The 14272-nt window shown below is 50.3% G+C and overlaps 1 protein-coding gene across 1 annotated transcript in view; it reads right to left on the bottom strand.

Annotated features, from left to right (window-relative positions):
- LOC115082700 (deleted in malignant brain tumors 1 protein-like) overlaps positions 1-13674 on the bottom strand; it is a gene marked incomplete at its 3' end in the record, with an annotated part of 46564 nt that extends 32890 nt beyond the window's left edge. The window contains exons 1-2 of the mRNA XM_029586895.1: positions 13581-13674; positions 11790-11804 (exon numbers count right to left, since the gene is read on the bottom strand). Of these exons, the coding sequence (XP_029442755.1) occupies positions 11790-11804; positions 13581-13674 (109 nt within the window). The remainder of the gene's footprint in view (positions 1-11789; positions 11805-13580) is intronic.
- Positions 13675-14272: the final 598 nt, after the last annotated feature.

Below are 14272 nucleotides of genomic sequence, written 5' to 3'. Positions count from 1 at the left end.
CCATAATCATTAATCCCTAAAATCACTCCCTTCCATTTTTTTTGTATCTTTGCATACTGCCAAATATTTGTTGGTCAATATTTCAAGACCTCTCTTTTGAAAGTTCAGTCCTTTATAGCGGATTCTTCACATACACTTAGATTACTATGGAATATTGTGGGGAGAACGCCAGAAATGTGCTTACTGTCCATAAATATGGAACAAACCTCTGTGCTGTGGCCTCCAAACTCTGCTAATTTTTACTTGAGTAGGACACTCAGAGGAATTATGGGAGTTGGAGTCTTTCACCTCTTCCCTGGGGTTTTTGTGTTGTGAGGCCCGATCGCGATCGCATGCGATCGGGTCTCCCTACCTTTTCCCCGCAGACTGGACGGGACTCCTCGGCCGGGGGTCGGCGGAGCGCGGGTCGCGGCATGACGGCGTCCTGCCATCAGAAGACAGCATCGGGAGAGCCGCGGCTGGCCCCGCCCCTTAAAGGGGCCGGGCCGCGAAAACGAGGTCGGCCCCGAAGATGACGTCAGCAGGGAGGGAGATTTAAACTCCCTCCATGAAGACTCAGACGCCTTCACAACAGGTCTTTTGCGTTGCTGTGGTTGGTTTCCTGCTGACTCCTGCCTTGTTCCTGTTTTGCCTTGCCTGCCGCCTGCCTGGACCTCGGGCTGCCTACTGACCCTGCCTTGCCTGCCGCCTGCCTGGACCTCGGACTGCCTACTGACCCTGCCTTGCCTGCTGCCTGCCCGGACCTCGGATTGGACCCGACCGTGCCTTGGTTACTGCCTGCCTTGAATCCGGATTGGACTTCACGCTACCTTCTCGGTACACTGCTCCGAACCCCTACCTGGAACTTGGACATTTATCTGATAATCTCTGGCCTGTACCCTGTTCTGCTGAGGCCCAGCGAAGGGTACTGAGGGGTTGCAGTACCAGAACTTCCACCTTCCGGAGGCGTAAGGCACCTGGTTCCTCAGGTGGGTGTCTCTCTCTCCGGGTTAAGGGTCCACAGTATAACAGATTGTGAAGGCCATGGACCCGGTGGATCTGTCTGGGCTTCAGGCAATTCCGGGCCTTGCCCAGCAGTTGATGCAGCAGCGTCAGCAGCAACAACAGCAACAACTGAGCCTGGAGGCACTAACAGCTACAGTGGATCGGTTAGTGCGGCACCTGGAAACACCCCGTGGAGTCGAAGCCGCTGTCCCTGCACCGCCTCCGCCTAGTGTTTCTACCTCAGTTTCTCATCTGCCCGCTCCCCCTCGTTTTTCCGGGGAGGCCAAGTTGTGTCGTGGCTTCATTAACCAGTGCTTCATTAGGTTTTCATTACAAGAACAGCAATTCCCCAACGACCAGACGAAGACCGCATTTATCATCTCCCTGCTCGACGGGAAGGCTATGGCGTGGGCATCTCCCCTATGGGAGAGGACGGATCCCCTATTGAGTGACTTGTCCAAATTCATTGCCACATTCCGCCAGGTCTTTGATGAGCCAGGAAGATCAGCTACTGCCTCATCCGAACTACTAAACCTACGTCAAGGACCCCGTACTCTAGCGGATTTTGCCATCGAATTTCGTACACTGGCTTCGGAAGTAGGATGGCAACCAGACTGCCTAAGGGGCATCTTTCTGGAAGGCTTATCCCCTCGCATCAAGGACGAACTTGCGGGTAGAGATCTTCCTGAGAATCTAGATTCCTTGATTGACCTGGCGAGCTGGATAGACCGACGGATCCAACAGAGGGCCAAAGAAGCAAGATCCTCTCGCCGAATGTTTTCCTTGGCTCCTAATTTTTCTCGTCCGTTGGTGACTCCCGGTACGGCTGAAGCTCCGACGGAAACTAAAGAAGAGCCTATGCAGTTGGGTAGGAGCTGGCTGACAGCAGAAGAGAAACAGCGACGAAGGAAGATGGGGCTGTGCCTATACTGCGGCAACCGAGGTCACCTTCTTGCTCAGTGTCCCGAACGCCCGGGAAACTACCGGTCCTAGGTGTCTTGGGGGGGGGGGGGCAGACCCTAGGGAGTAATCCTGCTCCTCAATTTGTAGTACCTGTGACTCTTCAAGGTGATGCGGGGCCTTTCTCCACCCAGGTCCTGGTTGATTCCGGTGCTGGGGGAAATTTCATTTTGGCAGAACTGGTCCATCAACTACAGATTCTGACACTCCCTCGGGAGACACCATTATTTGTTTCATCCATTCGTGGGGAGAACCTCCCGGGACAGATTACCTCCTGCACTGCACCTATACTCCTTTCCACAGGTGTATTGCACCATGAAGAGATTACCTTTCTCGTCTTGGAAAAAGCTGTCCACCCAGTGGTACTGGGTCTGCCTTGGTTATAACGACATTCTCCTACCCTTGGTTGGAGAACTCTCCAAATTGCGGCATGGGGCCCAGACTGCCATAAGACTTGTATTCAATGGACACATCAATCTACCATTTCGATCGCTGCCACCAAGATTGCCATACCACCCCAATACTCCGATTTCATGGACGTTTTTTCTAAAGAGAAAGCAGAGATCCTACCCTGTCATCGAAGATTCGATTGTACAATCAATTTACTTCCTGACGCCATTCCTCCTAGGGGACGGATTTATCCACTTTCGGGCCCAGAATCTCAGGCCATGTCGGATTATATCCAGGAGAACCTCGCACGGGGATTCATCCGTCCTTCCACGTCTCCGGCAGGGGCGGGGTTTTTCTTCATACCCAAGAAAGACGGGTCACTAAGACCATGTATTGACTACAGGGGTCTCAACGCCATTACTCGCAAGGATCGTTATCCTCTTCCTCTGATACCTGAATTACTAGACCAATTACACGATGCTAAAATTTTCTCGAAACTGGACTTGCGGGGAGCATATAATTTGGTGCGAATCAAACCAGGGGCGAGTGGAAGACCGCTTTTAACACTCGTAACGGTCACTACGAACATCTGGTAATGCCATTCGGATTATGCAATGCACCTGCCGTCTTCCAGAACCTTATGAATGAGGTATTTCGGGATATGTTATATAAACAGGTGATTATTTATTTGGACGACATTCTTATTTATTCTAAAGATCTGGCTACCCACCGTAAGGACGTTAGACAGGTCCTCCAACGATTAAGAGAGAACCAATTGTTCGTGAAGCTGGAGAAGTGCCTCTTCGAAAGACAGTCGATACCCTTCTTAGGGTTTATTGTATCCACCACGGGATTTCTGATGGATCCAGAGAAGGTGGCTTGTATTCGGGACTGGCCACAACCTACAGGACTTCGAGCCATCCAGCGATTTCTGGGTTTTGCTAATTTCTACCGGAATTTTATTCCACATTATTCACACATTATAGCACCCATTACGGCTCTGACCAGGAAAGGGGCGGACACCAAGGAATGGTCACCCGAGGCCCTACAAGCTTTTAAGGAGATCAAACTCGCTTTTCTTCAGAAATCTTGCCTTCATCACCCGGACCCCAACCGACCCTTCATTGTGGAGGTGGACGCTTCTAAAATAGCGGTCCACCTCCACAGTCCTCAGTCAGCATTCAGTCCGGGGGGCATTACTCCCCTGTTCCTTCTTTTCTAAAAAATTCTCACCTGCCGAGAAAAACTACGGAATTGGCGACAAGGAATTGTTGGCTATCAAGATGGCCTTAGAAGAATGGAGGCAATGGTTGTAAGGGGCCCAACATACCATTACAGTCTATACGGACCACAAGAATTTGGAATATCCTAACAAGGCTCAACGGCTTAATCCCCGACAGGCCCACTGGTCATTATTTTTTTCACGGTTTGACTTCATACTCAAATACCGTCCCGCTACTAAGAATGGTCGGGCTGATGCTCTTTCTAGATCCTATGAGACTGGAGATTCTCCTGAGACTCTTAATTATATCATCGATCCTGCTAAGTTGATGCTTGCGGTTACCGAGACGATACCCCCTGGTAAGACGGTCGTTCCCCTCAGGCTTCGTCCGAAGGTGCTTTCATGGGCACATGATTCACTGTCCGCAGGACATCCGGGACGTACAAGAACTTGGGAACTTCTCTCCCGTTACTACTGGTGGCCGCAGATGAAGAAAGATGTACAAGCCTACGTTTCTTCTTGCCCGAAATGCACTCAGCAGAAGCCTTTACCTGGTCGACCCTGGGGCCTCCTCCAACCCCTTCCACCTCCTCGAGAACCTTGGACGCATATCCACGGATTTTGTTGTGGACCTTCCACTGTCTGGTGGGAACCAGGTGGTATGGGTGGTTGTCGATCGGTTCTCAAAAATGGCCCATTTTGTGCCCTTACCCAAGTTGCCTTCTGCTCCTGAACTGGCGGATCTATTTTCAACGCATATTTTCTGTCTCCATGGACTCCCACTCCACATTACCTCGGACAGGGGACCTCAATTTACGGCCAAATATTGGAATGGACTGTGCAAGACGTTTGGCGTCCAACTGGACTTCACGACTGCATTTCACCCGCAGAGCAATGGCCAGGCAGAGCGGGTTAACAGAGGCCTAAAACTGTTTTTACGTCTTTTTGTGAATCATCGCCAAGATGACTGGGCCCTCCTTTTACCTTGGGCGGAATTTTCCCATAATTCCCATATACACTCTGCCACTGGTCAATCGCTGTTTCAAGTCGTTTTTGGAAGACAGCCACGACCCCCGCTACCCCTACCGCTTGCTGTGGATTCCCCAGCTGCTCGATTCTCGGCGCAGCAACTCCGTGAGCTTTGGGAGACCACCAATGCCCGACTTCATAGAGCGGCTGAAGCGGCCAAACGCATGGCTGACAGACATCGTAGACCTGCTCCCCAGTTCAATTCGGGAGATCGAATTTGGCTATCTACTCGTCATTTACGTCTACGAGTTCCATCCATGCGCCTTGCGCCTCGATACATCGGACCGTTCTTCATCTGCAGACGCTTGGGTCCCGTAACTTACCGTCTTCGGCTCCCATCTACTCTCCGGATCCACAATTCTTTCCATGTGTCGCTGCTTAAACCTCTGATCTCTTCCCCCTTTCACGAACCGCCATCTCCACCTTCCACTATTGCTTCCGAAGAAGACTCCATCTATCAAGTTCGAGAGATTTTGGACATCCGTCGCCATCATAGGCGATGGGAGTATTTGATCGCCTGGGAAGGGTTTGGTCAAGAGGAGAACTCGTGGGAACCGTCTGTCAATACATTGGATAAAACTCTGCTCCATCAATTTCATCTTGCACATCCTGAAAAGCCAGGTCCGTCCAGGAGGGGGCGTAAGAAGGGGGGTACTGTTGTGAGGCACGATCGCGATCGCATGCGATCGGGTCTCCCTACCTTTTCCCCGCAGACTGGATGGGACTCCTTGGCTGGGGGTTGGCGGAGCGCGGGCCGCGGCGTGACGGCTTCCTGCCATCAGAAGACTGCATCGGGAGAGCCGCGGCTGGCCCCGCCCCTTAAAGGGGCCGGGCCGCGAAAACGAGGTCGGCCCCGGAGATGACGTCAGCAGGGAGGGAGATTTAAACTCCCTCCATGAAGACTCAGACGCCTTCACAACAGGTCTTTTGCGTTGCTGTGGTTGGTTTCCTGATGACTCCTGCCTTGTTCCTGTTTTGCCTTGCCTGCCGCCTGCCTGGACATCGGACTGCCTACTGACCCTGCCTTGCCTGCCGCCTGCCTGGACCTCGGGCTGCCTACTGACCCTGCCTTGCCTGCCGCCTGCCTGGACCTCGGACTGCCTACGGACCCTGCCTTGCCTGCCGCCTGCCTGGACCTCGGATTGGACTTTACGTTGCCTTGCCTGCTGCCTGCCCGGACCTCGGATTGGACCCAACCATGCCTTGGTTACTGCCTGCCTTGAATCCGGATTGGACTTCACGCTACCTTCTCGGTACACTGCTCCGAACCCCTGCCTGGAACTTGGACATTTATCTGATAATCTCTGGCCTGTACCCTGTTCTGCTGAGGCCCAGCGAAGGGTACTGAGGGGTTGCAGTACCAGAACTTCCACCTTCCGGAGGCGTAAGGCACCTGGTTCCTCAGGTGCTTGTCTCTCTCTCCGGGTTAAGGGTCCACAATATAACATTTTGTCCATGTAGGGTGGAATATAAAGGATTCTAAATACAAATACATTAAATAATGTGATGAGTAATTCTGTAGTACTGTCTGATTGCAAACTTTGGAGCTTTGAATATGTCAGAAGATTTGTCACTGTATTCTTTATTCAACTGTACCTCAGACTTTTGTGTCTTGTAAAAGATTAGGTTGAGAGTATCATTTAGCTTTATGCTTGATAACCTTTTGTAAGGTGATATACCTCCATGTAATATTTGAAATGCTATTTGTCTTCTTTAAGAAACCATGAGTTAGGTTCTTCTAGAAGGAGTGGAGTGAGTTTTTTAACTTGGTGCTCAAACATAGTAACGTAGTAATGATGGCAGGAAAGGACCAAATGCTCCATCCTGTCTGCCAGCAAATTTCTTAGGGTATTATATGCCACGCCGGGCTGCTTACCCCCATGATTTTCTCTAGGGTAGTCTGTGCAGTTTAACCCCAAGCCTTATTGTAAGGGAGTAACATTTACAATCAAAACTAAGCAACTATCAAACTCATAAAATTACTATAAGCAGGTATTTTACTGAGTGAGGATTCTTCTTGAAAATTCTGACAATGATGCTTGATTTGTTTTGCTTTTGGACTCGGCAGTAGAAGCAATCCTGTGCTTTTTCCTTTCTGTCTGCCTATCAGTAACACAGATTGCAAAAGTCAGGGCCTATGTTGGTTGTCATCTGAATTCAATTCCCCTTTTATTCCTCTTGCTGAAGTGGAGAAAGATGTTGCAGTTGCGTCAAAAGCATCAAATATTGCCAGTTAAGTGTAGTAATCCCCATTCCTTCTATTAAGGGTAGTAACTGACTCTACTCATTACCCCCATGCTTATCATTACCCGAGAATGTAAAAGTCATCTGAATCCAAATGCCAATTCGCATAAAGAGTGTCAGAAGCATCCAGAATGTGCCCAGAATGCCTCTCCTAATGGAAAGGATTCTGGATACTTGTGTTCAGGGGAAAAGGAATTCATTTTTGGTTTTTGTTTCAATTTCAAGAGTTTTTTTTCCCACAAATTTTGGATCATGAAATATTTTGATTAATTTCATTCATGTAAAAAAAATTGAATCAAAGATTAACCACCCCCCAAAATAAAGACATAAAACATAAAATGATGAATCTCTAGGCCTCCACATGGAAAACATCTAGGGCCAGGATCTTCCCCCTTCCCGGACCCTACTTAGCAAGTCCCGTGGGGATGTGCCTGTGAGGCCTAGGCTTAGGCCGAAGCTTAGGCCTTGTGAGGGCCAAGGCCAAGGTAGATCATTGCAATCTCAAACTCGGCCTATTCAAGGCCGACTCTTGGGCCGTGGCCTAGGCCAGAGAGACCAGACCTAGGGAGACTCTGCAACTCAGCCCAGAGGTTGAGTCTGAATTCCGGGGTGTTGGACAGGGCCAGAGCATGACCAAAGGCCCAATGCCGCTGCCTGCCCCACAAGCCAGGTTCTGACACCTGAGAATTGGCCCAGGGCATGTTCCGAAACCAGGGCCTGGCAAGCAGGCCGGGTCATGATTCTTGGCCTCGACCTAGGGTCAGAACCAGGTCTTCTTTCTTCAGATGCCAGGTCAGGGGTTCTACCAGAGTTAATGAACTCCAGCACATTTACCCCAGCAGACAACACCATTTTGATGTATGGGATTGTGACCACAGCACACAGCATCAATACAAAGAAAAAAAACCTAGGAGATGCCGACCTAGAAGAGCTGTGTGGCCTGGATCCATGCCTTAGCCTGTCCCTAGGCTGATGCTTATTTCTCGAGATATGGCCCCCAAGCCAGGGTGCTGAATTGGGCCTAGATCTGGGCTAAAGTCTTAGTGACAGGATGAGCCTCCAGGAGACCTTGTGATATATCAGGGAGGGAGCACGGGACGCGGAGGAATCCTTTGCCATTACCTCCAGAAAAAATCCAGATCCTGTTTGGGAAGGATTCCAGATTGTATTCTATACTGACACCAGATCTACCTTTCCCAGGTGGGAGAGTACAGAGGTGTCTATGGGACAAGTGAGCATTCAGAGAAATGTGAGAGGTCCTCTTATAGGTATTTCTTCTCTGGAGGATAAGAGATTTATAGTTGATAAGAAACCTCTTGTTTGAGTTTCTTATGTGGGGGCAGAGCTGCCATAGCAGTTATATTAGAGAGCCATTGTTATGATTCTGCCCCAACTGGGCAGTATCTCCACCCTTTCTCTTCCTTCTTCGGCAATCCAGAGGCTGCCTACGTCCTTATGCGGCACGGAGGCCGCCAACATGTTTCCCTAACGGCAGGAGCAGAGTTTCTGCTCCTTAAGCAGCCCGGAGCCGTCCATGCCCTCAGCTCACGACTGGAGCTGCGCTGTTACACCCAGCGCGGTCCGGAGACCGCTGACGCGCTTCCACCTCCCTTGCGGCCGGAGGCCGCGCTGCTACTTTCTTTTGCTGCATGGAGCCACTTACAACATCCCCATGTGGCCGGAGGCCACCAACCTACCTCCATGCTCTCTCGGGAAGAGGGCCTGCATCCACGGCCTCTCCTAGCGGCTGGATCTGCCAGCGATCCTTCTTCAGCGGCAGGGAGCCGTCCCTGAAACCAGGGCCTGCCCTGAGGCCTAACTTCAGCTTCAGCGCTGCACTCCTCACAGCAGGACCGCTGTCCGTGGTCCTGCACTTCCTGCTTCCTCCTAGGGGGTGAGGCCGGCTCTCTCTTCAGCATTTAAAGCTACAGCGAAGGAGTGGTCCACTTCTGATGTCATCTTGGGAGTCGCCTCTTCAGCTCTACAAAAGAGCCTCATCTTTATTCCTTCCTTGCCTTCGCAAGGAGCCAGTCCTCCTTAGGACTTTCGTCTTCCAGCTTCTCAAGGCTTTCATTCTATGTGGGATCCCGTGTCTTCGTCTAGATGTTCTTCGTTCCTTGGTCTCTTGTCTCGTCAAGCTTCTGTGTTCCAGATGTCTTCACGTAACCTGACCTTCATCTCCTGATGTCTTCACATCCTGATCTTCATCGCCAGATGTCTTCATGTAACCTGACCTTCATCTCCTGATGTCTTCACATCCTGATCTTCATCGCCAGGTGTCTTCACGTAGCCTGACCTTCATCTCCTGATGTCTTCATGTAACCTGACCTTAATCTCCTGATGTCTTCACATCCTGATCTTCATTGATAGATGTCTTCACATAACTTAATATTCTTCTTCAGAGGTCTCTTCAGATCCAGTCTTCATGTATTTTGATCGTCATGTCCTCGGCAGCACAACCTCCTGAAGCGTCCGGCTTTTAATCCTCCTTGCACTGAGTCCCATCGCAATGTTCCTTCACCAAGTCCCGCCTCAGTGATCCTGGCTCCGAGTCCCGTCTCCGAGCTTCCTTCCTTCTATATCCTGCCAGACCTCCGGAGCCTACTGCACCTGCCTCCGTTATCACGAATTAACTCTGCTCTAAAACTTGCTCCATTTGTGTAGTCCGCGTCTGGCCTTGATTGGAGTAGGCCTCATTGGAGTCTTCATTGGAATTTTCTAAACAGTCTGTATTGGGAACCATCAGCGTAGTCCGTGACCAGCCAGACTTGCCTCTGTAGGGCGCGTAGCATGGCCACCTAGGCAGCATTGTGGAGTAGAGATGTGCATTCGTTTATTATGAATTAGGCAATTTCAACGAAATTGCCTAATTCGTTGTGGTTCGGGGGGACCTGAACCACGAAATGGATTTTCCCCGAGCTTCGGGGAAAATTTGTTTTTCGGGTTAGTGCAGGGGGAGGGGCACATTTATTAAAAAAAACAACAAAAAATCCTCCCCAATCCTTAAATTTTACTTTCTTACATTCCCCCCCCCCCCCCCCACCACCATCCCGATCCCTCTCCAAGACTTACTAAAAGACCCTGATGGTCCAGCGGGGTCCCACGAGCGATCTCTCCCTCCATCTGTTGGTCCTGCTATGACTCAAAATGGCACAGATAGCCTTGCCCTTACGATGTCACAGAGGCTACCGGTGCCATTGGTCAGCCCCTGTCACATGCTCCTACCTGACAGTCCGACGGCATGGAGGGAGAGATCGCTCACGGGACCCTGCTGGACCACCAGGGACTTTTAGTAAGTCTTGGAGAGGGATCAGGATGTTGGAGGTGTGTAAGTAAGTAAAATTTAAGGGTTGGGGTGGGATTTTTTCCCGATTCGCAGTTTTTATCCCGATTCGTGATTTTTTATTCATTTTTCCGGTTTTGGGTTCCAGTTTCGTTTTTGGCAAAAAACGATCAGTGGGAAAACAAGTTTTCCCACGAAGCGCCCGAACCGAAACCCAACCCGAGTCAGAAAAACGAAGCTCATCTCTATTGTGGACACTGTGACTCTTTCGGAGTCCTCTTTACCTACACAGTACTATGGACATTGTGACTCTTTCAGAGTTCCCCTATCTTCAATCAATTCTGAGCCTTCTCAGACTGACTCTTCAGCTAACCGGAGTCCTCTTTTACCCTATCCGAGCCCCGCCTCAGACCTTCTTTGACCCTATCCGAGTCCCACCTCGGATAGGGTCTTCTTCAACCCCATCCGAGCCCTGCCTCGGACTTTCCTTAACCATCCTGAGTCTTGTCTCACCTTCTCCAACCAACCTGAGCGGGGAATCACCAACGTGGTCTGCAACCAGCCCTGACTGGCTGTGTAGGGCGTGCCTGTCAGCATGGTCCACAACCAGCTCTCATCGTCTGAGTAAGGCGCGTGATGTGACAGTACCTACCCAGTACTTTTCAAGCAATACAAGACTTCATCTTCGTCTCAACCTTCAATCAAGTGTCCATGAAGCGCTCATGTATCTAGTCTTCGTTTTGAGGTTTTCATCCTCCAACCATTATCTGCCCTGTTACAGCTGCTGCTCCACATGGCAGGTCCGAAAGGGCTAGGAGTAGTCGGAGGACCACTCATGAGACCAAACATTGCGTTGTCTGGGTCTCTCTACTGTGCAGAAGTGCGACGGTGGTCAAGGTCCAGCTTCACCAGCCTACATTCGGATGCCTCTCACCTGCCTCGGCGCTTGCTGGAGCTCCTCTGCAGCTGCGTCGTGGCACAGGGGCACACGTTACAATCAGAGATGGGTCCGCTGCCCGCATTCCCACAACAGCTATGAACCCCTATCTAATCAGATTTAAATATCCTGTAATCTCTGACAGCTGGAATCCCAGAATAAACATTTGTCGGTTTTATGATAATGTTTTGTGTGAGACCCTCTTTTATCTCAAGGTGCGATTCCTCCGATCTCGGTATCAATACAGAGGGAATGGGAAAGCACTCAGAGGGGGTTACAGAGGGGATACAGGGTTCTGGTTTTCTCTTTCCAGCTTGGGAAATATTGTGCTTATTTCTGTGTCAGGTGCACTCAACATCTCCTCTACCTATTCCTTTAGTGATCCACAGAAAGACGAGCCAGAGGCCCATGAAAGGATCACAACTCAATATAAACATTTCCCGTTACTCCTATGTGCTAAATTGTGTGTGGTACATATGATCTTTTACGCTGAGAAGTTGGATTCTGATTTGGTAAATTTATTTACACTATTTTTATTTATTATTATAAGGAAAAAGACACAAAATACATATAAATGTAAATGCAAAAGGGTAATACCAGGCCTTCATCATCCTGTCTAGAAGTAGCTTAGTGACCCCAGTGATTAGGAAGCTCATGATGTGGTCACTATCCTAGCCTGTGATGGAGAGAAGATGAGATTTCTCTGTGGGAAAAGCCTTAATGTTAAATCCTTCACTTACCCGAGTGCTGAGACGCTGTTAGGATAAAAAGAAAAGAAAATGTCAGTGTGCAGAGAAACCTCCCCAGGAAAATCACACACTCCAGGTCTTCCAGGAGATGCATTTTACTTCCCACATTGAATATTTTCATTTAAGTAATCATCTTGAGAAATGAGAAGAAAAATGCAGCGAAACAATCTTTAATTAATTTCCATTTCAAGAGAAAACCCCCCAATAATGCTGGATTTTCCTTTTCATTTTGAATGCAGACCCTGGCCTGCCGCTTCCTCTGCCAAAGCCCCAACCCCTACAAACACACAATGCAACCCCCCAAAACTGACCACTTCCTCATGCCCAACTTCTCTATCTCACAGGTCGCAGAAATCAAAATGGGACACAAGCAATCTCTCGAAAATCCTAACTCACTGGCTCTCGATTCAAATTGTCCCCTGAAGAGAGCGGGGGGAGTGGGAGTGGGAGGATGGAGAAGACCTAGAGAGGCACTGGGAAGGACTGGGTAAGAAATCCTGGCCCCTTACATTCATTAAGATCATGACAGGTCTAGAACGGGTAGATGTGAATCTGTTATTTACACTTTCGAATAATAGAAGGACTAGGGGGCACTCCATGAAGTTAGCATGGGGCACATTTAAGACTAATCTGAGAAAATTCTTTTCCACTCATTGCACAATAAAGCTCTGGAATTTGTTGCCAGAAGATGTGGTTAGTGCAGTTAGTGTAGCTGGGTTCAAAAAAGGTTTGGATAAGTTAAGTTCTTGGAGAAGTCCATTAATGGCTATTAATCAAGTTTACTTGGGGAATAGCCACTGCTATTAATTGCATCAGTAGCATGGGATCTTCTTAGTGTTTGGGTAATTGCCAGGTTTTTTGGCCTGGTTTGGCCACTGTTGGAAACAGGATGCTGGGCTTGATGGACCCTTGGTCTGACCCAGCATGGCAATTTCTTGTGTTCTTATTTCTTTTCCTTTCTTCCTCAGTCATCTAACAGTCAAACCAAATTCCTCATTGACTTCCTGCTTTGATGTATTGGAAAACGTTTTTATTATGACCTGTGCCTGCCACACACTGAGAAGTGGCAAAAGCCACAAGGGTCTGTCTCCTACACCTTCTAGCAATCAAGGAGTAGCAGGTGCCACAAAGAGCTTTCTCCTGTGCTTGCCACCTGCTGAATAGTGCCAAGTTCAACAAAAACTATCTACTTTCCACTGCCGGAAACACCTCTCCTTCACATTAAAATAACAGGAAAGATACCACGTGATCCGATGCATGGTAAGACGTGCGCCTTACCCGCTCCCGATCCCCCTTCCACAACGGGCCAAATATCGCCACTTTTCAGCACTTTCCCGGTGCTAAAAAACAGTGCTCCATCTTCCTCATGGCGACCCAAAAGCACTTGGCAGATTTCTGGCAGTCCAGCGACGCAATGTGAAGCAAGTCACAGCAGGAGAAGAAACCCATGGGGAAGGCAGCTGACTCCAAGATGGCCGACGGGCCGCCGAGCCCGGGCTAGCACGGGACAAACACCACTAGTGCCTTGGTGGAAGAAGTTACCATCGCAGTGGTACAGGCGCTGGATGCCAGGTTCCAAGCCCTATCACAGCAAATATCAATGGGCAATGAAACCTTACAAGGAATTAGGAAGCAGGTGGAGGACACTCTGACCTGGATAGTGGGTCTGGAAACAGCAGCAGCAACAAAATATCATGGAACAGCAGGTGAAGGCCCTGGAAGCTAAGGTAGAGGACCTCGAGAATCACTCCTGCAGGTACAACCTGCGGTTCATCGGCCTACCTGACTCCATTCCCGATCGTGACCTGGCCCCCGTCTTGGAGGACTGGCTGTTAGAGGAGTTGGGGCTCCAGAACATTAGGGGGCAATGCGTCATGGAAAGGGCCCTAGGCTAGGGGCATGTCTGCCTGGCAAGGCTAGGCCAAGGGTGGTAATAGCCCACTTTGGGGCGGATTTTAAAAGGCGCGCGAATAGCCTACTTTTGTTTGCGCTCCAGGCGCAAACAAAAGTACGCTGGATTTTAGTAGATACGCGCGGAGCCGCGCGTATCTGCTAAAAACCTGGATCGGCGCGCGCAAGGCTATGGATTTTGTATAGCCGGCGCGCGCCGAGCCGCGCAGCCTACCCCCGTTCCCTCCAAGGCCGCTCCGAAATCGGAGCGGCCTCGGAGGGAACTTTCCTTTGCCCTCCCCTCCCCTCACCTTCCCCTCCCTTCCCCTACCTAACCCACCCGCCCGGCCCTGTCTAAAACCCCCCCCCTTACCTTTGTTGAGGGATTTACGCCTCCCAGAGGGAGGCGTAAATCCCCGCGCGCCAGCGGGCCTCCTGCGCGCCGGGCCGCAACCTGGGGGCGGGTACGGAGGGCGCGGCCACGCCCCCGGACCGCCCCGGGCCGTAGCCACGCCCCGTACCCGCCCCCAAAACGCTGCCGACATGCCCCCGAAACGCCGCAACGACCGGGCCCGCCCCCGACA

This window comes from Rhinatrema bivittatum, unplaced genomic scaffold (assembly GCF_901001135.1).
Source record: "Rhinatrema bivittatum unplaced genomic scaffold, aRhiBiv1.1, whole genome shotgun sequence".
In the NCBI taxonomy this organism is placed as follows: domain Eukaryota; kingdom Metazoa; phylum Chordata; class Amphibia; order Gymnophiona; family Rhinatrematidae; genus Rhinatrema; species Rhinatrema bivittatum.
The sequence above is the reverse complement of the archived record's forward strand: the minus strand, read 5'-3'. Positions and strand labels throughout refer to the sequence as shown.